This window comes from Physella acuta, unplaced genomic scaffold, assembly GCF_028476545.2.
Source record: "Physella acuta isolate Inbredline_101_S28 unplaced genomic scaffold, ASM2847654v3 ptg001474l, whole genome shotgun sequence".
Classification (NCBI taxonomy): Eukaryota; Metazoa; Mollusca; class Gastropoda; family Physidae; genus Physella; species Physella acuta.
Window position 1 is genome coordinate 21,424 of NW_026732989.1, and position 22,370 is coordinate 43,793.

The 22,370-nt window shown below is 39.0% G+C and overlaps 1 protein-coding gene across 2 annotated transcripts; it reads right to left on the minus strand.

The window, feature by feature from the left end:
• Positions 1–253: 253 nt before the first annotated feature.
• Positions 254–4,501, minus strand: LOC131928201 (cytochrome c oxidase assembly protein COX16 homolog, mitochondrial). Of its 2 annotated transcripts, none has more exons than XM_059284147.1 (5): positions 4,414–4,501; positions 2,271–2,345; positions 1,997–2,071; positions 1,687–1,814; positions 254–788 (listed from the first exon to the last, which is right to left on the minus strand). In XM_059284147.1, exons 1-5 carry the CDS (start codon positions 4,486–4,488, stop codon positions 785–787), a joined length of 357 nt encoding a protein of 118 aa, XP_059140130.1. In that variant the 5' UTR covers positions 4,489–4,501; the 3' UTR covers positions 254–784. The 2 variants fall into 2 exon arrangements, with proteins under 2 accessions (XP_059140130.1, XP_059140129.1); XM_059284146.1 differs by having other exon boundaries at positions 254–791.
• Between the last annotated feature and the right edge of the window lie 17,869 nt (positions 4,502–22,370).

Genomic DNA, 22,370 nt, shown 5'->3' on the forward strand with positions numbered 1-22,370 from the left:
CAAAATGGCTTATCCTATTTCTGAACTATTTTCCCAAAAAGTTAGTAAGACAGCTTACTTTAAAAATTACTACTGTAAACTTTTTTTCCTTCGGAAATTTAGTTGAGTAAGAAAAAATTATCAGAAAACATACAATGCAACTTAAAACATTTTAGTATACTTCATTGTCTACATAACAGAATAATTAAAGTTCCAAAAGTATTAAACATATCAAGAAAAAAATATTTTAAAATATTAAAAAAAAAAAAGAAAATAGGTTGAAATGTCATTTATTGTTTTAATATTGGGGCATTAAAAAATGTAACTAAAAATATTTTACAGTAAAAAATAAATTAACATTATCAGTTAACATATTTTCACTTTCATCACACATCATTGCTTACAATTTTTAAAAAACTGTTGGCATGATGGATATAATTACAAACAACAATGCATGTTGTAACTTTTTAAAAAGAAAACAAAACAAAAATGTAAAATGGCTAGAAAGTGTAATGAGGATCATTTTAATTACAAAATGTGCCTTATCTCTCAAGGTACATAACCTCTCATAGCACTCAAGTCAACGATCACATGCTGCATATTTCTTCAATATTAAAGTTTTGCAATTATTGAATTGAAATGCCATTGCAGCTTGCTGATTAAAATGCACTAGATAATTGTAATCAGTAATGTTAGAATACAATCATTATTCACACACAAGTTTCATAAGATGCACAATAAAAACAAATTCAACTTGTAGCCTCCCTTGAATTACATCTGCATTATGTACACATTACAACTTTGCTCAGCTGCTGTCAAGAAAAAACAAAATTTTAAACATTGAACAATCAATGGAAATAAGAAACATTAATAACGTAATGATAATAAAAGCCAAGTTAAATGTGTGAACTTTTAACAGGTGAAATACAGTCTTCAATTGTTTCTATGCCCAAGAAAGACTTGAGTGTGTAAAGATGATACCGAGCTTTGTATAATTTTCCTCAGAGTACTAGTTAATCATCAATTTTGGAGTGCAGTGGATTGCATTAATGCAAATTCTATTTACAGTCAAGTTAAGGAGCAACTACATTACAAATACCTAAATGCATAAGATCATTTTAAACACCCAAAAGAAATAAAAAGAATAATAAAAAACAAACAAACGCAAATGTGGTCTGTCACACACCCTCACTACATTAAAGACGACGGCTATTATAATTTAACACGAAAACAACAATACATAATCTTTCGACTGAGAACAGGCCACAACAGACTAAATCAACACATGCACAGAAAACTGAAGGTTGGGTGTAGCGAAATGTGCCCTTGTGGCAAGGCCCCGGAAAACACGGAGCACGTACTCCAGGAATGTACTTTGTATAGCCAGGCACGAGACAGACACTGGCCCCAGCCCACCCCACTCAGGGAAAAATTATATGGGGCACCTGACAAACTGGAGACCACAGTCCGGTTTGTCCACAAAGTTGGACTTGTCTGAATCCTCCACCATATTCACAATTAAGAACGAAGAAGAAGAAGAAAACTAAGCTGGATTGACCAAAGTTAAAAGTAAAGACAACTGGGCATGGTTCTAATTATACAGTTGTATGCAGATGTAAAGATACACACATTGTTATTCCTCTGGCTGTTAGGTCTGAAAAGGAGGCTGGATTATAGTATAAAATAATAAAAATATATAATATTAACCTTTTAACTTCCTTTGACTTTTGTTGTTCTAATAGTTTTCTACTTTCTATCTGAACAGACTTTGAATCTTCCCAGGGTCTAGGCCCTCTAATATTTTCCCAGTTATCCAGGTCTTTTTCCTCAATTTCCTTTTGAAAAAAAAAAAAAAATATCTTAATCATCTGGATGTTAAAAAATATAATGGAAAAAAGAGAAGTATATACCACAACATGGGTCATTGGTAATGATAAATTCATGTTTAAAAAATTGAAAAAAAAAAAAAATTAAAACCACAAGATTTAAAATTATGACATACATCCTACATACTTACTTTTAACATTTTTTCAATTTCTGTATCAACACTGACAGTTTTAAATCCTAATTCTTCCGCCTCTTCTTTTGAAAGCTGATAAAAAATAATGAACATGAATACCAATTATAATACACACCTTTTAAGTCTTAATCATATTATTGCCAATACAATTCTTCTGATGAACTGTTTAAAAAAAAGAATTTATGTTCGTTTCATTAACATGTTTACATGAAATATTTATCCACATAACCTATATATAACTAAACAAACAAAAAATTCCAATATCTCCTACCCTTTTTGAATTTCTGAATTCATAACGAAGGCTGGCAAACTGTTTCAAGAAAAAAGAACCTCCAGCTACAAAAACCTGCAATGTATTGGTACATTTAAAATTTCAAAATACATTGAGATGACACCTGAGAGTTTGACTGAGAGAGAGGGAGAGAGACATTATTGATTTGATTGGCTACATCTAATCAGGATCATCATTAATTAAATTTAATGTACAATAGGGCCTCTTTTTCAAGTTAAAAATATTGTATTAAAAATCATTAATTTAAATGCAGAGACTACTTATGAATGTCTATGTTTTTGTAAGTGTGGAGACTACAAGAAAAAATGCCAATATTTGTGTAGCTCTCCTGCCCCCAGAATATTGTTTAAAAATAGATGTTATAATATTAAATTTATTTGCATTAAATTTGTAAAAAAAATATTTTTAAAAACACCATGCACAATCAAATCTGTAAAATTATGCTTTAATTAGATAAGTTTTTAAAAATATTAACATCTAAGCTAACACTGACAAATAATCATAAAATCATCACTGCCCATTTGCTGACCTATTTAGAGGTCATCTGTAAGTAATGTCAAGCTTTTTAAAATGATTTTCCATCCACCACCCCACAAAGAGCAAGACCCAGCTCCTCCCCTAAAATTATTACACAATCCTTCCCCCCCCCCCTATTCTCCCTTTGAAAATTGAAATTTTTGGTATTTAAAACAGCAAATTCTCTACATTTACTGAGCTCACTCAACAATGTGCAAATAATTTTTATTAAAATTTACAGAAAATGTTTTGTAAAAACATAAATAACAATTTTTTTAAAGCAAAAAAAGTATCTGCACTTTTTGAAGCCCCTCCCACTAGCCCAGGCTAAGGCCTAGCAGTGTGACATCATTTGACATTTAACATTTACCTTTATGGAAGACCCATTTTAAGCTAACTGAACTGAGACAATAAGAACTGCTCAGTATTTATGAGTAGTACTAGTAGACTACTAAGTAACAGAAGAACTACTCACTGTAATTAAATATCTACTACCTAGTAGTAGTACTAGTACTAGATCTATTAATGTCTATGATATATTCTACAAGTATTTTAGGGACCTACTAAGTAACTAAGACATAGAGTATAGGATAAACTCATTGAGTAAAGTCTCAGTATACTAAAATACTAATACTAATACTAGTAATAGAGTCATAAACCGTAAACTGTCATAGACAGTACTGAGTAATACAGCTGAGCACAGTGACAGCACTCAGATACTGCTTGTTAAGTACTTAACTTAGTTATCAACTTCTGAGCGATTTCCATAACCGGAAGTGGTACTTTTTCTACTTTGAATTTTTCAAAACTCTATACCTTGAGTACTATTTCAGATAGATAAATGAAATTTCACATGTAAGTAAAAGATCTAATTCTCTACCTTCTGTGTATTTCTTTTGACTGGAAGTAGTAATTTACGCTATTTCCAATTTCTCAAAAAACTAATTAGTGTCAAATTTTATAGATAATTGAATAATAAACCAAAATCAAAGGCTAAATATATCAATATTCAATAGGGCCTATAGGCCACAAATTAACTTTAAATTTTGTTTGCGAGCAAGATTTGCTATAATATAACAGCAGCCATCTGTAAAAATAAGTAAAATTGAATGGCTTCCCCTGAATCTTCCGCTATAAGTTTAACAAAATAAAACTTAAACAAGATGGCTGCTATAGTAAATGAGTATGGTTGCATCTGATGAAAACATCGCTAGATTCTAGTCTTCATTTATTACTGAAAAGTTTTAATTCAATTGTTTGAAAACATGTAGATTCTAGATCTCCATAAAAGAAACAAGGAAACATTTTTGTATTTTTCAAAACATATATTCTAAATCCTCCGCAAAATGTGTAATAATTATTAAAATTTAAGGAGTCACCTGTTTTTCACATTACTAGATCTAGTCGCGGTTACCTAGATTACCTTTCTTTGACGTCCTTTTTTTTTTGTTGTCCTTTGACTTTTGACATTTAGGCTAATATTTATTTTATTTTAACTGTGAGCTAATCTAACAAGAGCATCTAAAAACAGCTGAGAATTTCACAACTACATCAGAGAAATTCCCTATGTAATTATATTTTATAACAAATATCAATGTAATCTTACAACAAACGGTATTCCTAATCTTATAAATCTTCTACGCATGACATTGGCCCAAGCATTGCGAATGGATTCCGCCATGATGATTATTAAAAAAAAAACAACTTCTAGATCTAGTGTTGGTCAAATTGAAATAAAAGTATAATCTAAATATAAACAGAAATTTCATCAACAGACTTAGATTTACTTTGAATTATAAAAAATCTTCACGTTAAACTGATCTTCCTTCTTCTTTTATATTATTCTATATATTACAATAAAATAAGATTTTTTGTTTAAAAGTCAAAATTATTTAACATTCTTTTTTTACAAGCCAAATAGACAAAAAGTTCTTAAAATTCCTGGAATTGATATTTTTCATGTGAATTTGCCAACCTTGACGCATTTTAAACTGCATTCAATTATAGACCTACTGTACTACTAGACCAGGGGTTCCCAACTTTTTTTTTCTCTAGAGCACATTCTAAAATTTAAAAATATCGGTAGGGTGGCGGGCACCACCTATTTTAAATCGACAAACTCCTTCCAGAGGCGTAGCGACCCTTCCCGTCACCCGGGGACGAAACTTTCGATTTGCACCCCCCCCCCCACTCAAACTTTCGATTTGCACGCCCCCCCCCCCCTCAAACTTCCATCCCCTTCAACCTTTCAATAATGTTTATGAAAAAAATTCTGTCTCTGTCGAATAGTGAGAGGCGGGCACATACGAATCGTTCGGCGGGCGCCATGGCGCCCGCGGGCACGGGGTTGGGAACCCCTGTACTAGACCTATATTATGTTATATAGTTAAATACGGCACTGTGTCTAGTTCTGAAGTGCACTATTATTACTATTATAAAGAAAAAATATTTTAATTAAATTTTGTTCAGGTTTTTGCTAAATATATTAAGTTCAGATAAATGATTAAATGAGTACACCTCCCCAAACAGTACACAGCTCAACAACTGTTTGGTTTTAACTATCGTCTAAAATCTAAAAGATTGTTAATATCAGACTTTCGAATTATTATATTGTGTAATTTGCGTATAGGAGACTAGAGTATAAATTAAACAAAACGAGCCGACCCGCGGCGTATCATACGCCGTTATTTAGTTGTTTTATTTTCTAATATTCAGTAATTCATAATTTGTGAATTCGACAGTACCAATGCTGCCACTGAAAATATTTGCTTTAAAACACTATCAGATGGTCGTTTAGGACGATACCCCCCTTCTTTCCCCCTACCCCAACCCCACCCACCCCCCTTGAAAGCAAACTCCTCTTAGTTACCTGCCCTAAGTTTAAAATCGTTTCAAACTACATTATCTGCCCCTAATCAGAGGCGTAGCGACCCTTCCCGGCGCCCGGGGACATACTTTTCGATTTGCACCCCCCTTCAAGATTTTGATTTGCACCCCCCCCCCTCAAACGATTTGCACCCCCATCAAACTTTCGATTTGCACCCCCCCCCCCCCTCAAGATTTCGATTTTCGATTTGCACCCCCCTCAACCTTTCAATTTATTTTTCCAACCCATTTTGGCGCCCCCTAAGGTCGGCGCCCGGGGACATATGCCCCCCCCCCCCTCGCTACGCTACTGCCCCTAATAGCCGTCACTAAACCCGGCTCTACGATTGTAAACATTTAGCGTGAACCACAGTTCACCAGACCATGTAGGGGTGGTGGTGGTAGGGAGCGCGCTTACAGTTGTGTGTTTTCAATCGTCTCCAAGAAGAGAATTATATGTATATAGACTCTGACTGTATATAGACTGTGTTTACGTGACAGGGTGCTATTTGGCGCCCCGGGCCTTCCCGTGTTCACTATGGTATCTACGTTCGCGTTGGGTACTATAGTCGTTGACTAAGTTGAATCAGGCGGTTACGCCGCACGTCGTCATGGTGCGATTTTGCGCCCCTGGCTAGACTGTGGACACTTTGAGTTTAGTTTATCTTTGCGTTTGTGTTTTCTTTGTGTTTGAGTTTGCGTTTGTGGTTGTGTTTGCGTTTGGATTTGGGTTTGTTTTCGTTTGCTTTTTTCTTTGCTTTTGTGTTTTCTTTGTGTTTGTGGTTGTGTTTGCGTTTGCTTTTTTGTTTTCGTTTGTGTTTGTTTTGTGTTAGTGTTATGTTTGCGTTTTTGTGTGTTTTGGTTGGTTGTGGTTAGGGTAGGCAATGCCGGGTAAATGCTGATTACTAAACACACAAGTTATGGTTCTCTTTTGATACGTTTTTCAGAGATGCCAGTGCAGGGCCTGGCCGGGATGGCTAGTATATAAATAAATTTGACGACAATGTTCGAGCCCCTATTTGGTCCCCCATCCCCTGCCCCATCTGTCACAGTACACTTTGGAGGATCGGTCAAACAGTTATGTGTCCTCTCTTTTACTACCAAACTAGAGTAGCAAGTCACAGAAGTCATTAAAATTTGAAGTTTTGCCTATATTTTACACTGCAGTTTGTGTAATGGATTTTAATTTTTGCGGACGAGTGTGGTATAGTGACTGTAAAATAAAGATAATCGTATCGCAGCTACAGTATTTTTCTTTTACAAACCACATATCAATATGGTCGGCTGTGGGCTCCTAAACGACCCCCCCCCCCCCCCGCATCTGGCGGCACTGTAGTTCCGTCCCTGCTTGGAAGTAACATGTCTACCTCGTTCAACAAATATATTAACATCTGAAGACCCCGTTACAATCATATTAATTATAATTAATTATTTAGCTTGAAATATGACAATTGTAATTAGGTTATTCTTAAAGGTAAAAATAGCGTTTAATATTTATGTTCTGAAATAACACATGATAGTCTGTTCAAAGCACGCTAGAATGAAATAAAACTCCTGTTCCAGACCAAACCAATCAAGTAGTGTTGTTGTTCATGTGCTATTTATAGAATAGAACACATTCAGCTGCAAATGTATGCTTATCGTATCAATTTATTACAAAACAGGCTATACACAAAGGAATCAAAGTAAAAAAAAAACAATTGGACGACCCTGGTGTAAGTCATAGGGAATGATTAATTCCTTGGGGCAATGTGACATTGTGTATCATGTTAGGGTTAAATCAGGCATCTCTTCCGAAGAAAGTCTACCGCCCCCCGAACGAGATGGAATTTATATAGTAAACATACTTTTACTAGTGTCCGCGCCGAAAAAAGTGTGGAAGAAGCACTGGGTTAAATCATTGTTAGTCCAAACCCTGTGGACAGTGTTGGATCATAATAGACATTGGAACTTAATCTTCAATCTTTCAGACTTCCAGTGCAATGATTAAATATGAGAGCCTCAATCATTCAGTTCAATTATTTACTCGTTACAATAATTTATTCAGTTCGCTGATAAAAACCTTAACCAACAAAACACATTTCATGTTCAGTGAATCAAAGATTGTGGACCGATTTGATACTTCTCGGTCAAGATTTAAGATGGCTGCCTCATGTTGCCACCGTCACGTGGTACAGAGATAGACAGCCAGACACGACCTGGTACCACGATCTATTTTAACAACAGGCTAAAGTACTAGTCAACAACAATAGGGGCAGCAACTGACGGTAACAAGGGTACCGAGTGTTGTATTGATTTACGATTATTTCCCCTTGCTCTAAAAAAAAAATGGCGTTGCATCTTTCCAATTTTAAACCAACCATGAGTGTTGCGTGTGTGTTTATTGATGTGTGTTGTGTGTGTGTCTTATTCCTTAGCTAATAAACTATAAACCTCATCCCAGTGAGGTAATATTCTGGTCCTCACGAAATAGGTGGTATATATACATATATATATATATATATATATATATATATATATATATATATATATATATATATATATATATATATCTAATATATAAAGCTCAATTCTGTAACACATATGTTATATATGATATATATATCTTTTCAAGGCTAACGAAGATCTAAACTTTTTCATTTAACCGTCTAAAAAGCTCCAGAAAAGCTGATAATATTAAACATTTGACATGCACACAGTTATACATGTAGCCTACATCAAGTGGGCGGTGGCTTGGCCTAGAGATAGAACGCAAAACAAATGACGAAAGTCTTGAGCTTGAATTTGGGTTCAAGTCAGTGAAGTGTCCCTGAGATAACCCAGCTCTGATGGGTACCTAACTCACGTTCTGGGAAGTAAAGTAAATGGGCATTGTGTTGACTACATTGTCCCATCAACTGCCGAGGTCAAGAAACATATGAACTCTACTTCATCTGCCCAATGGACCGTTAGGTCTAAAGAGGAGTTTTTAAAATCTTTATTGTGTAACACGTGTGCTGGAATGAAGTGGCTACGTGTAATGGCGTGTGTGTGTGGGGGGGGGGGGGATTATATTTCATGTCACAATCCCAGTAAAATTCTCTAATCCCAGTAAAATTCTCTAATATTTGAAGAGATCAGATAGGTTACGTATATTTTGTTAACTTCTTATACGTTTGCGGAGTGAGGAAAGATCCCGACCTAATCGCACTACGCCGTGAGTGAGCACGTATGCACAATCAGCCGCTCCCTCTCCACCCCACGTTCACATTTTAAATTTTAATTCACGTAAATTCACCAAGCTGTTCATCTTGAAATCCGGGATTATCTCCCTCCAACTTTAAATGATAAAGGGAAATAAATGGCCAGCTGGGACTGAAATGGATCACTTGTGCAGCAGAAGACACGGTCACCAAGGTCACATTGAATCTACAGTGACATGGACCGCAAGCTAACGCCAGCCATGTTTAAAAGATGTTTAAAAATAAATCGACGTAGATAACACTTTAAAAAACATAAAAAATATTCCATTCGTTTGGCCTCATTTCACAGGCCGGAGTCACTGAATATAGAGTCCTATAATTAAAGGTTGACAAACATCACAAGATAAGAAATGGAACTGTTTTTGGATGTTGTCGAGGTGATACTTGGCATTTGGACATTGTCTCGTAGATGCCTGGTATTTGGATTTTGTCACGTTGATGTCTAGCATTTAGATTTTGTCACGTTGATGTCTGGCATTTGGATTTTGTCACGTTGATTGATGTCTAGCATTTAGATTTTGTCACGTTGATGTCTGGCATTTGGATTTTGTCACGTTGGTTGATGTCTGGCATTTAGATATTGTCACGTTGATGTCTGGCTTTTAGATTTTGTCACGTTAATGTCTGGCATTTGGATTTTGTCACGTTGTTGTCTAGCATTTAGATTTTGTCACGTTGATGTCTGCCATTTGGATTTTGTCACGTTGATATCTGCCATTTGGATTTTGTCACGTTGATGTCTGGCATTTCGATTTTGTCACGTTGATGTCTGGCATTTAGATTTTGTCACGTTGATTGATGTCTAGCATTTAGATTTTGTCACGTTGATGTCTGCCATTTAGATTTTGTCATGTTAATGTCTGGCATTTGGATTTTGTCACGTTGTTGTCTGGCATTTGGATTTTGTAACGTTGATGTCTGGCATTTGGATTTTGTCACGGTGATGTCTGCCATTTAGATTTTGTCACGTTGATGTCTGGCATTTGGATTTTGTCACGTTGATGACTGGCATTTAGATTTTGTCACGTTGATTGATGTCTGGCATTTGGATATTGTCTCGTTGATGTTTGGCATTTGGATTTTGTCACGTTGATGTCTGGCATTTGGATTTTGTCACGTTGATGTCTGGCATTTAGATTTAAGTCACGTTAATGTTTGGCATTTGGATATTGTCACGTTGATGTCTGGCATTTGGATTTTGTCACGTTGTTGTCTGGCATTTAGATTTTGTGACGTTGATGTTTGGCATTTGGATTTTTTCACGTTGATATCTGGCATTTGGATTTTGTCACGTTGATGTTTGGCATTTAGATTTTGTCACGTTGATTGATGTCTAGCATTTAGATTTTGTCACGTTGATGTCTGCCATTTAGATTTTGTCATGTTAATGTCTGGCATTTGGATTTTGTCACGTTGTTGTCTGGCATTTGGATTTTGTAACGTTGATGTCTGGCATTTGGATTTTGTCACGGTGATGTCTGGCATTTAGATTTTGTCACGTTGATGTTTTGCATTTGGATTTTGTCACGTTGATGTTTGGCATTTGGATTTTGTCCCTTTGATATCTGGCATTTAGATTTTGTCACGTTGATGTCTGGCATTTAGATTTTGTCACGTTGATGTTTGGCATTTGGATTTTGTCACGTTGATATCTGGCATTTAGATTTTGTCACGTTGATGTTTTGCATTTGGATTTTGTCACGTTGATGTTTGGCATTTGGATATTGTGCTGCTGCCATGAGGTAGTTGTAAAACGTTTTCTAAGCTTTGTGTGGGTATTGTATCGAGTGTGTGTGTGTGGGGGGGGGGGGGGAGGTTCACTGCTAGGCCCAGCACGGGCTGATCATAATTCGTCCGGCGTTTACTTATCAAATACTCGTGTGTCATTTACTTGAATTAATTTATCATGTGTTCACACATCATGTATTTACTTATCATGTGCTCACACATGTATTTACTTATCATGTGTTCACACATCATGTATTTACTTATCATGTGCTCACACATGTATTTACTTATCATGTGTTCACACATCATGTATTTACTTATCATGTGCTCACACATCATGTATTTACTTATCATGTGCTCATACATTATATATTTACTTATCATGTGTTCACACATGTATTTACTTATCATGTGCTCATACATTATATATTTACTTATCATGTGCTTATACATCATGTATTTACTTATCATGTGTTCACACATCATGTATTTACTTATCATGTGCTCATACATTATATATTTACTTATCATGTGCTCACACATCATGTATTTACTTATCATGTGCTCACACATCATGTATTTACTTATCATGTGCTCATACATTATATATTTACTTATCATGTGTTCACACATGTATTTACTTATCATGTGCTCATACATTATATATTTACTTATCATGTGCTTATACATCATGTATTTACTTATCATGTGTTCACACATCATGTATTTACTTATCATGTGCTCATACATTATATATTTACTTATCATGTGCTCACACATCATGTATTTACTTATCATGTGCTCACACATCATGTATTTACTTATCATGTGCTCACACATCATGTATTTACTTATCATGTGTTCACACATCATGCATTCAGAGTTTCTTCCATGCATCTCTTCGAAAAAAATCTACCGCCCCCCGAACGAAATGAAGTTTATATAATTTATATAGAAAATATATACTTTTAGCAGTGCCCCCCCCCCCCCCAAGAGAGTCTACGCCCTCCCCCCCGAAAATTTCAAGTGCCCCCCCCCCCCCCCCCGGAGAAAAAAGTCTGGAAGAAACACTGCATGTATTTACTTATCATATGCTCATACATCATGTATTTACTTATCATGTGCTCATACATTATATATTTACTTATCATGTGTTCACACATCATGTATTTACTTATCATGTGCTCATACATTATATATTTACTTATCATGTGCTTATACATCATGTATTTACTTATCATGTGCTCACACATGTATTTACTTATCATGTGCTCACACATGTATTTACTTATCATATGCTCATACATCATGTATTTACTTATCATATGCTCATACATCATGTATTTACTTATCATATGCTCACACATCATGTGTTTACTTATCATATGCTCATACATCATGTATTTACTTATCATGTGCTCACACATCATGTATTTACTTATCATATGCTCACACATCATGTATTTACTTATCATATGCTCACACATGTATTTACTTATCATATGCTCACACATCATGTATTTACTTATCATATGCTCACACATCATGTATTTACTTATCATATGCTCATACATCATGTATTTACTTATCATGTGTTCACACATCATGTATTTACTTATCATATGCTCACACATCATGTGTTTACTTATCATGTGCTCATACATCGTGTATTTACTTATCATTTGCTCATATACCAGGTCGCCTACCATTAGGAAAGCAGAACACAAAAAGACCCCTGCATGACCCCACTGGTTGTAACTATCATGTAGACAGACACGCCCTAGGACCCCTGCATGACCCCACTGGTTGTAACTATCATGTAGACAGACACGCCCTAGGACCCCTGCATGACCCCACTGGTTGTAACTATCATGTAGACAGACACGCCCTAGGACCCCTGCATGACCCCACTGGTTGTAACTATCATGTAGACAGGCACGCCCTAGGACCCCTGCATGACCCCACTGGTTGTAACTATCATGTAGACAGGCACGCCCTAGGACCCCTGCATGACCCCCACTGGTTGTAACTATCATGTAGACAGACACGCCCTAGGACCCCTGCAGTGGCCTCTATAGATTTGATCTAGTTTATTCATATCTTTTTCCTGCCCTCCGGAAAACACTGCCGGAATAATAATAAAAAAATTCTGATTAATATGTTCACGTCACGCTTCATGAGAATCGTTGTGCGCATAGCCATTCTAATATTCAGCCATTTGCCTGCTGGTCTAAACATGTGCTTGATTTAAAACCCGGGGGTCATCGAAATCCGATCACACCCTGGGGTCAGCGAAATCCGATCACACCCAGCCAATACCGGCACTTTGCGGCCAGACGCCGCCTCTACTTTCCTCTCGTCTATTTGTAAAACAGCGAGTGGGTAGGGTGGGGGTAGGGGGAAACTAGAGCCAAGGGGAGATAACGAGGAGAAAACAAGCAGCACCAAACGTGCTGAGAGAAAAAATGGCGGACGAATTGTAGGCCGCAGGAGACGAAAATATTCACAGACTAAAGTGCGCATTCTCCCCACACGGGGTCAAAGTGATGCACCGAAGCTAGGCCAGTGACAAGTGCAACATGTCGCCGGCTTGAGATTGGTGGCAGTAAACCCCAAACAAACGACGGTGTCGCGTTTGTTTACAGTAGGAAGTAGAGCAGGATATATAAAGTTTGTGACGATTGACATAGGTTAAGTAGTTTCTAAATCAATTAAGTCAGGCCGCCAGAATCAACCTTAAAATTGAACCTTCCAAGTAACATTTAAACTCCGAATGTCAGACTGCAATGTTATAATAAAATAACGTCTAAACAGCGGCAATGTTACAGAAAATAAAGTCTAAACAGCGGCAATGTTACAGAAAATAACATCTACACAACGACGGCAATATTACAAAAAATAACGTCTACACAACGGCAATGTTACAGTAAAATAGCTTCTAAATAACGGCAATGTTGCATTGAAATAACATCTAAACAAACGGCAATGTTACAGAAAATAACGTCTACACAACGGCAATGTAACCGTAAAGTACCGTCTCATTAAATTATAACCACCGAATGTCAGACGGCGACAGCTCGCATCACCCCAGCACAGGCCGCCTCGCACCATCCCCAGCCGAGTGCTGGGCAAGAGAGAGAGAGGGAGAGAGATGGCAGGTTGTCTTGTTATTCGATCACTGTTATCGAACCCTAGCCTACATACCCAGGTAACCCCAGGCAGGCTGGGCCACTCTCAAGTGCACAAGAGTCAGCTCGATGCTAGAGGGCAGTTGAACCTCCCACAACCCCTCCCCCAACCCCAACCCCACGTAGTTTTATTGTTAAACAATAAAAATAAATTCTAAATATAGAAGGGATATTAATGTATTTTGCAAACATGATTTCAATTGTCGAGCGGTTTTGGCCATGCAGTTTGTTATAGTGTTTGGGCCATGCAATATGTCAATCAGTTTTGGCCATGCAGTTTGTCTTGGTGTTTGGGCCATGCAATATGTCAATCAGTTTTGGCCATACAGTTTGTCTTGGTGTTTGGGCCATGCAATATGTCAATCAGTTTTGGCCATACAGTTTGTCTTGGTGTTTGGGCCATGCAATATGTCAATCAGTTTTGGCCATGCAGTTTGTCAAGACAACCCAGTGCCTATTACCAAACGCTGCCATCCGTACATTTTTACATACATAACATAGACAGGTACAACATACATAACATAGACAGGTACAACATACGTGACATAGACCGGTACAACATACGTAACATAGACAGGTACAACATACGTAACATAGACAGGTACAACATACGTAACATAGACATATACAACACGTTCTTGTGTCAGTACCTAAACACAACATAGATGCCAAAACATTTCGCTTAGCGTACACAATCGCACACAAAATATACGATGGTGGTTTTTGTTTCATGCCCATACTTGAGGAGAAAACATCAGCTAGTGCCCCACACTTGCCGGTAGTTGCCCACACTTGCCGGTAGTTGCCCACACTTGCCGATAGTGCCCCACACTTGCCGATAGTGCCCCACACTTGCCGATAGTGCCCCACACTTGCCGATAGTGCCCCACACTTGCCGATAGTGCCCCACACTTGCCGATAGTGCCCCACACTTGCCGATAGTGCCCCACACTTGCCGATAGTGCCCCACACTTGCCGGTAGTTGCCCACACTTGCCGGTAGTTGCCCACACTTGCCGATAGTGCCCCACACTTGCCGATAGTGCCCCACACTTGCCGATAGTGCCCCACACTTGCCGGTAGTTGCCCACACTTGCCGGTAGTTGCCCACACTTGCCGATAGTGCCCCACACTTGCCGATAGTGCCCCACACTTGCCGATAGTGCCCCACACTTGCCGATAGTGCCCCACACTTGCCGATAGTGCCCCACACTTGCCGATAGTGCCCCACACTTGCCGATAGTGCCCCACACTTGCCGATAGTGCCCCACACTTGCCGGTAGTTGCCCACACTTGCCGATAGTGCCCCACACTTGCCGGTAGTTGCCCACACTTGCCGATAGTGCCCCACACTTGCCGATAGTGCCCCACACTTGCCGATAGTGCCCCACACTTGCCGATAGTGCCCCACACTTGCCGATAGTTGCCCACACTTGCCGATAGTGCCCAACACTTGCCGATAGTGCCCCACACTTGCCGATAGTGCCCCACACTTGCCGATAGTGCCCCACACTTGCCGATAGTGCCCAACACTTGCCGATAGTGCCCAACACTTGCCGATAGTGCCCAACACTTGCCGATAGTGCCCCACACTTGCCGATAGTGCCCCACACTTGCCGATAGTTGCCCACACTTGCCGATAGTGCCCAACACTTGCCGATAGTGCCCCACACTTGCCGATAGTGCCCCACACTTGCCGATAGTTGCCCACACTTGCCGATAGTGCCCCACACTTGCCGATAGTGCCCCACACTTGCCGATAGTTGCCCACACTTGCCGATAGTGCCCAACACTTGCCGATAGTGCCCCACACTTGCCGATAGTGCCCCACACTTGCCGATAGTGCCCCACACTTGCCGATAGTTGCCCACACTTGGCGATAGTGCCCCACACTTAAAGATAAAACATCTCTCGCAGTTGTCACGTTATAAGCAAAGGATTTGTGCCGAGATCAAATGAAATATGCTAAGGGTTAATCCCCTCATCACGTAAATATATGCTCCACAAAATATAATGGATTAGTATCAAAATCCCACGTGACACGACTTAATGATCCAAGTCCCCACGCACTCACGCGCGACGCATGCAGGTGCTCAGACAGCAACGTGTCGTGATCTGGATCGTTTAAAAAAATTATGGCTAGTGTTTTCAAATTCCTCCCCCGCCCCACCCCCGCCCCACCACCCCATGTGGGTAAATAACAGATAACGACGTGGTCTACCCCCCCCCCCCCCCCCCATCACAACAACAAACTCTCTCCTAAAACGCATATCAAGCAAAGCGCCCAGTCAGCGTACTTGAAGTGTCCTGATATAGAGACTGAAGTTCACCGGTAGATAATAGGCTATGTGATCAGTGAACAAAAAAAATGCCACCCTACCTAATTGTACTTTGTCGCTCCGCCCTTGGCTAAAGCTAGACCTTGGTCTAATATCCAATCTAAAGTGGGGCCATTTCATCGACCGTGGCCCATTTCTCTGCATGGCGTAAACGTTCTATCACAAACAGTTCACAAATGTATTTTATTTTTGCCTGTCAGGGACAGACACTCGACTACGTAACCTCGAGTTGTGCTGGGGAACTAGCTGGATGTACTCGCGTTACATTTTCTAATGCAGCCAACTGCCGCTCCATAGATGCGCCATGTTTTAGTTGCCTTTGTGCACTGGGAGAAAAAAAGCTTGAGCGATCTGCGCAGTGGATCGTTTACAGTGGAGATAGAAATACGCCAGGATGTCTCAGGGAAAAATATGTAAGTAGGGAACTTATAATATAATCGTGTTACGTTTTGCTAATAGGAATAATTTTTATCACACACTACGGATTATTATAATTTATAGGCTAGGCCTTTATTCGTTTTGAAAAAAAAATTAAATTAAATTAAAACTCAGCATAATTTGAAGTTAAATGTATCATATAAAAAAATTAAAAGTACTTTTACATTTTAAAAATTATATCGTTATCTTTTTTTACCGCATTATTTTTACTGTGCGGGTCAAACAATCGTCTTGAGATTAGACTTTAGATTGCTGCAGATAAAATCTACCTTTACAAACTGCTATAATGTATTGAACACGTATAGATTGCTGCAGATAAAATCTACCTTTACAAACTGTTATAATGTATTGAACACGTATAGATTACTGCAGATAAAATCTACCTCTACCTTTACAAACTGCTATAATGTATTGAACACGTATAGATTGCTGCAGATAAAATCTACCTTTACAAACTGTTATAATGTATTGAACACGTATAGATTACTGCAGATAAAATCTACCTCTACCTTTACAAACTGCTATAATGTATTGAACACGTATAGATTGCTGCAGATAAAATCTACCTTTACAAACTGTTATAATGTATTGAACAAGTTCTAGTCTCAATTTTTTTAGCCTCAATCAAAACAATTTTTCCTTGTGTAGATTATATCGCCAAGTTGGATTTTTTAAAATCAGCAACGAAGTTAAGTTATTGCCAAATTATACCGGACGACTTGATTTTTTGAGACACGGGATTGTAAGTGTACTCAAGACACAGGATTGTAAGTGTACACAAGACACAGGATTGTAAGTGTACACAAGACACAGGATTGTAAGTGTACACAAGACACATGATTGTAAGTGTACACAAGAGACAAGATTGTAAGTGTACACAAGACATTTGATTATAAGTGTACTCAAGACACAGGATTGTAAGTGTACACAAGACATTTGATTGTAAGTGTACACAAGAGACAAGATTGTAAGTGTACACAAGACATTGGATAGTAAGTGTACACAAGACACAGAATTGTAAGTGTAAACAAGAGACATGATTGTAAGTGTACACAAGAGACATGATTGTAAGTGTACACAAGAGACAGGATTGTAAGTGTACACAGGATTGTAAGTGTACACCAGACACAGGATTGTGTACGCGACACATTTGTCCCTAGACACACTCACTGCATCAACCGCCGGCTAACTTGACTCAGGAGCAGACGACTTATCTGCCCTTCATGGAGACCAGCTGACGCCATGACAAGCTCACATTGAGGCTGGGGCTTTGGCACCCCACAGACCGACGGGTGCACATAGGTTGGGGCGTTATCACACAATATGGCGCCAGATTAAGTTTGTTTAAATAGCCGGTTATTTAATTCTTCTTTAAGGTGAGCAATGTCATAAAAACACCCTTTATGTTGTAAATTGTTTATCATTATTTATAATCATACAAGCCTTTTTTAAACACATTGTTTTGTCATAGCTGAGCACTTTTTAGCGCAATTTCCATTCTGGAGAATTGCGTTTATTAACCCGTCATTTCTGGATGTATGAATGAATGGATGGATGGATGGATGGATGGATGTGTGTCCGCAGCTTTAGGTCGTATCTCCTCCTCAACGAAGCAATATCGATGACTAGTTTCTTTCAACATTCACAAAGATTGCTTTAGTTCTATACTTCAACATTCACAAAGATTGCTTTAGTTCCATACTTCAACAATCACAAAGATTGCTTTAGTTCTATACTTCAACATTCACAAAGATTGCTTTAGTTCCATACTTCAACATTCACAAAGATTGCTTTAGTTCCATACTTCAACAATCACAAAGATTGTTTTAGTTCCATACTTCAACAATCACAAAGATTGTTACACAAATATTTTGTGACCTTGACATTGACCAACCACTGGATGGCAAGCTAAACCCATGGCTCGTTCATATGTACCGCGCAATCTATGACGCGACATTTGCTGTGTATTTATCTATAGGCTAAACTCTAAACGAAAGTCAGGATTCCATTCCAACACGATTTATAACCACGTGACCTCATGTGGGAGATCAACCGTGACCGAAGTCTTTCAAGCTTACCCTAATATGTGGTTGGTCAGGTTTTTTCCCATCCTTCAAGCTTCCCCTAATATGTGGTTGTTCAGGTTTTTTCCCCATCGAAAATGTCTTGTGACAGCCGTCTAAAGTCATGTGGCGACCATTAAGGTCATGACGACCGTCACAAGTAAAGTGGCGACCATTAAGGTCATGTGACCATCGTCATGTGGCGACCATTAAGGTCATGTGACGACCGTCATGTGGCGACCATTAAGGTCATGTGACCATCGTCATGTGGCGACATTCTCACAGAAGGTCTTTGCGTGAAACGAAATGGTAGCTGGGCTGAAATGATGGCTGACGATAGGTGCCCCGTGGTGTCACGCTAAATGTTTTAAAACATTCGCCAGAGTTACAAGCACTTGCTTCAATTCGTCTACAGATTTGTGGCAATGGGAAGGGGGGAGCGCCTTTTTCGCAAACTTGAACAACTATACAAATGAAGAAGAGATGGGATGGGGGGCGCAAACTTGAGCTCTATATAAATTGGGGAGGGGTTGGCGAAAAATTGATTGTTCAATCAGAACGGTGAAATGTGTCGCTGAACTTCTGTATGGAGGCGCTCAAAGGTTTAAAAGTAATTTGACGCCATCTGATCTCGTTTTGGCAACTGTTGCTATTGTACACAGACCGGGAGATTTTAAGTGTTGGCAACTGTTGCTAAGGTACACACATCGGGATATTTTAAGTGTTGGCAACTGTTGCTATTGTACACAGACCGGGATATTTTAAGTGTTGGCAACTGTTGCTATTGTACACAAACCGGGAGATTTAAGTGTTGGCAACTGTTGCTAAGGTACACACACATCGGGATATTTTAAGTGTTGGCAACTGTTGCTAAGGTACACACACATCGGGATATTTTAAGTGTTGGCAACTGTTGCTAAGGTACAAACATCGGGATATTTTAAGTGTTGGCAACTGTTGCTAAGGTACACACACATCGGGATATTTTAAGTGTTGGCAACTGTTGCTAAGGTACACACACCAGCAGATTTTGTGGTGGCAACTGTTGCTAAGGTACACACACCAGCAGATTTTGTGGTGGCAACTGTTGCTAAGGTACACACATCGGGATATTTTAAGTGTTGGCAACTGCTGCTAAGGTACACACATCGGGATATTTTAAGTGTTGGCAACTGTTGCTAAGGTACAAACATCGGGATATTTTAAGTGTTGGCAACTGTTGCTAAGGTACACACACCAGCAGATTTTGTGGTGGCAACTGTTGCTAAGGTACAAACATCGGGATATTTTAAGTGTTGGCAACTGTTGCTAAGGTACAAACATCGGGATATTTTAACTGTTGGCAACTGTTGCTAAGGTACAAACATCGGGATATTTTAAGTGTTGGCAACTGTTGCTAAGGTACACACCGGGAGATTTTAAAAATTCATCCTGTCTTATATTCTTTTGTCTTGCCATAGAAACTTTACATTCTGTGTATCCCACCAGCCAAATGCTCAAATATTTATCACCGCCATGAAACACGAGGATTTTTCATGAAGTTGCTCAACAGAATATTTGATCACCAACTCAGCGTTATTTTATTTACTTGATTGTCTTCCCTGGCATTCGCCGTCTGCTAACCAGTTCAAGTTCAGTGTGTCGTTAAACCAGGCCAATAGACCGGTGCCAGAAATAGGAGCCAAACGGATCACTCGGTCACGTAAAGATAATTCCCCCCCCCCCACCTCCCCCATTAAATTTTTTTAAAAAGGATTAAGAACAAAAAGATTACGAAGGTTTTGTAATGTGGAAAATATTTTAAGCACCGATAAATAGAAATGTAAATTAAAAGGTCTGTTTTTGGCATGGCAATTATTTTATATCCTGGCTAGATGGTCTCTGTTATGATAGTTATCGATAGTTTCTCGCTTCTGCTATGATAGTTTCTCGCTTCTGCTATGATAGTTTCTCGATTCTGCTATCATAGTCAGTGGCGTAGCTATGGGAGAGCGGGTGGGGCGGCCGCCCCGGCGCGGACACTAAGGTAGCGCCAAAAGGGGTAAAAAAAACAACAACTCAATTTGAGCGAGAAGTATTGAATTGTACACAGTCAAAGTGTGGCACCAAAGCAAAAACTAGTGACTGGCAAAAAGAGCCACCAACCTTTTCAAGGTAGGTGTAGGGGAGGGGGACACAAATTTGATAGTTCGCCCCGGGCGCCAGATTGGGTCGCTATCCCTCTTATCATAGTTCTCGATAGTTTCTCGATTCTGCCATGATAGAGATAGTTTTTTTTACGATAATAGTTTCTGATCTGAAATACCTCTACTCTTTTTTATTGTGAGTTAAACTGGTATAGTTAACCTGTCCAACTATTGTGAGTTAAACTGGTGTAGTTAACTTGTCCAACTCTTGTGAGCTGATATGTAAATGTTAAAGTATGTCTCGCTTTGACCAAAAGAATTGTAAAAAAAATGTCCCCTTGTATGTAAATGTATAAAACAGATTAGAGTAGTTTTACAGCTGCCCAATCGATGGATGCAAGTAGATCCAGTTAGTACGGAGCCACTGGGTACCTCAGTTGTAGATCCTGTTAGTACGGAGCCACTGGGTACCTCAGTTGTAGATCCAGTTAGTACGGAGCCACTGGGTACCTCAGCTGTAGATCCTGTTAGTACGGAGCCACTGGGTACCTCAGTTGTAGATCCTGTTAGTACGGAGCCACTGGGTACCTCAGCTGTAGATCCTGTTAGTACGGAGCCACTGGGTGTTAGTACGGAGCCACTGGGTACCTCAGTTGTAGATCCTGTACGGAGCCACTGGGTACCTCAGCTGTAGATCCTGTTAGTACGGAGCCACTGGGTACCTCAGTTGTAGATCCTGTTAGTACGGAGCCACTGGGTACCTCAGCTGTAGATCCTGTTAGTACGGAGCCACTGGGTACCTCAGTTGTAGATCCTGTTAGTACGGAGCCACTAGGTACCTCAGCTGTAGATCCAGTTAGTACGGAGCCACTGGGTACCTCAGCTGTAGATCCTGTTAGTACGGAGCCACTGGGTGTTAGTACGGAGCCACTGGGTACCTCAGCTGTAGATCCTGTTAGTACGGAGCCACTGGGTGTTAGTACGGAGCCACTGGGTACCTCAGTTGTAGATCCTGTTAGTACGGAGCCACTGGGTACCTCAGCATTAACGGTCTTACTGCTAAGGCTTATAATTCTTTATAAAGATTTCAGTTGAAACATACTAGTAATTAATCGAATATACAGAAATTTACAGAAATTTCTTTAGAAAATTTTGAATAGAAATTTGGTTATAAATGACTAAATTTTGTCTAAATATTGTTGCATGAATTGTAACGGGCTCTATCTAATTGTAGCACTCTCCACTGATGTTCTATTTGGCCAACGATATAACACTTGGTGTACGATGTTATTAAAATATGGTTATAAAATCGTGATTCTTTGGGTTTTGTTCTTGTAGAAAGTAGATCTATATAAAACATCGTATTAAGATATTGGCACGCTTATGTGGCATATAAACCACGTCTACATAAGGTGTATAAACAAAATATTGATAAACACGGTGTCGTATGACATATATAAAACCAATACAAGTATTCTGTATGTGAATACATTACTACATCTTTCCCCCGATCTCCGTGAAATGTCAGGAAGTTGATGAGTACACTATTTGCTAAAGTATGCATCCACCGTTGTA

Excerpts from the sequence above, each read along its gene's own strand:
- LOC131928201 (XM_059284146.1), bottom strand. The coding sequence starts at position 4,488 with ATGGCGGAATCCATTCGCAATGCTTGGGCCAATGTCATGCGTAGAAGA. Across the intron at positions 2,072-2,270 it reads AATTCAGAAATTCAAAAAGG|CTTTCAAAAGAAGAGGCGGA; the intron begins GTAGGAGATATT and ends ATTTTTTATCAG. Across the intron at positions 1,815-1,996 it reads AAATTGAAAAAATGTTAAAA|GAAATTGAGGAAAAAGACCT; the intron begins GTAAGTATGTAG and ends TTTTTTCAAAAG.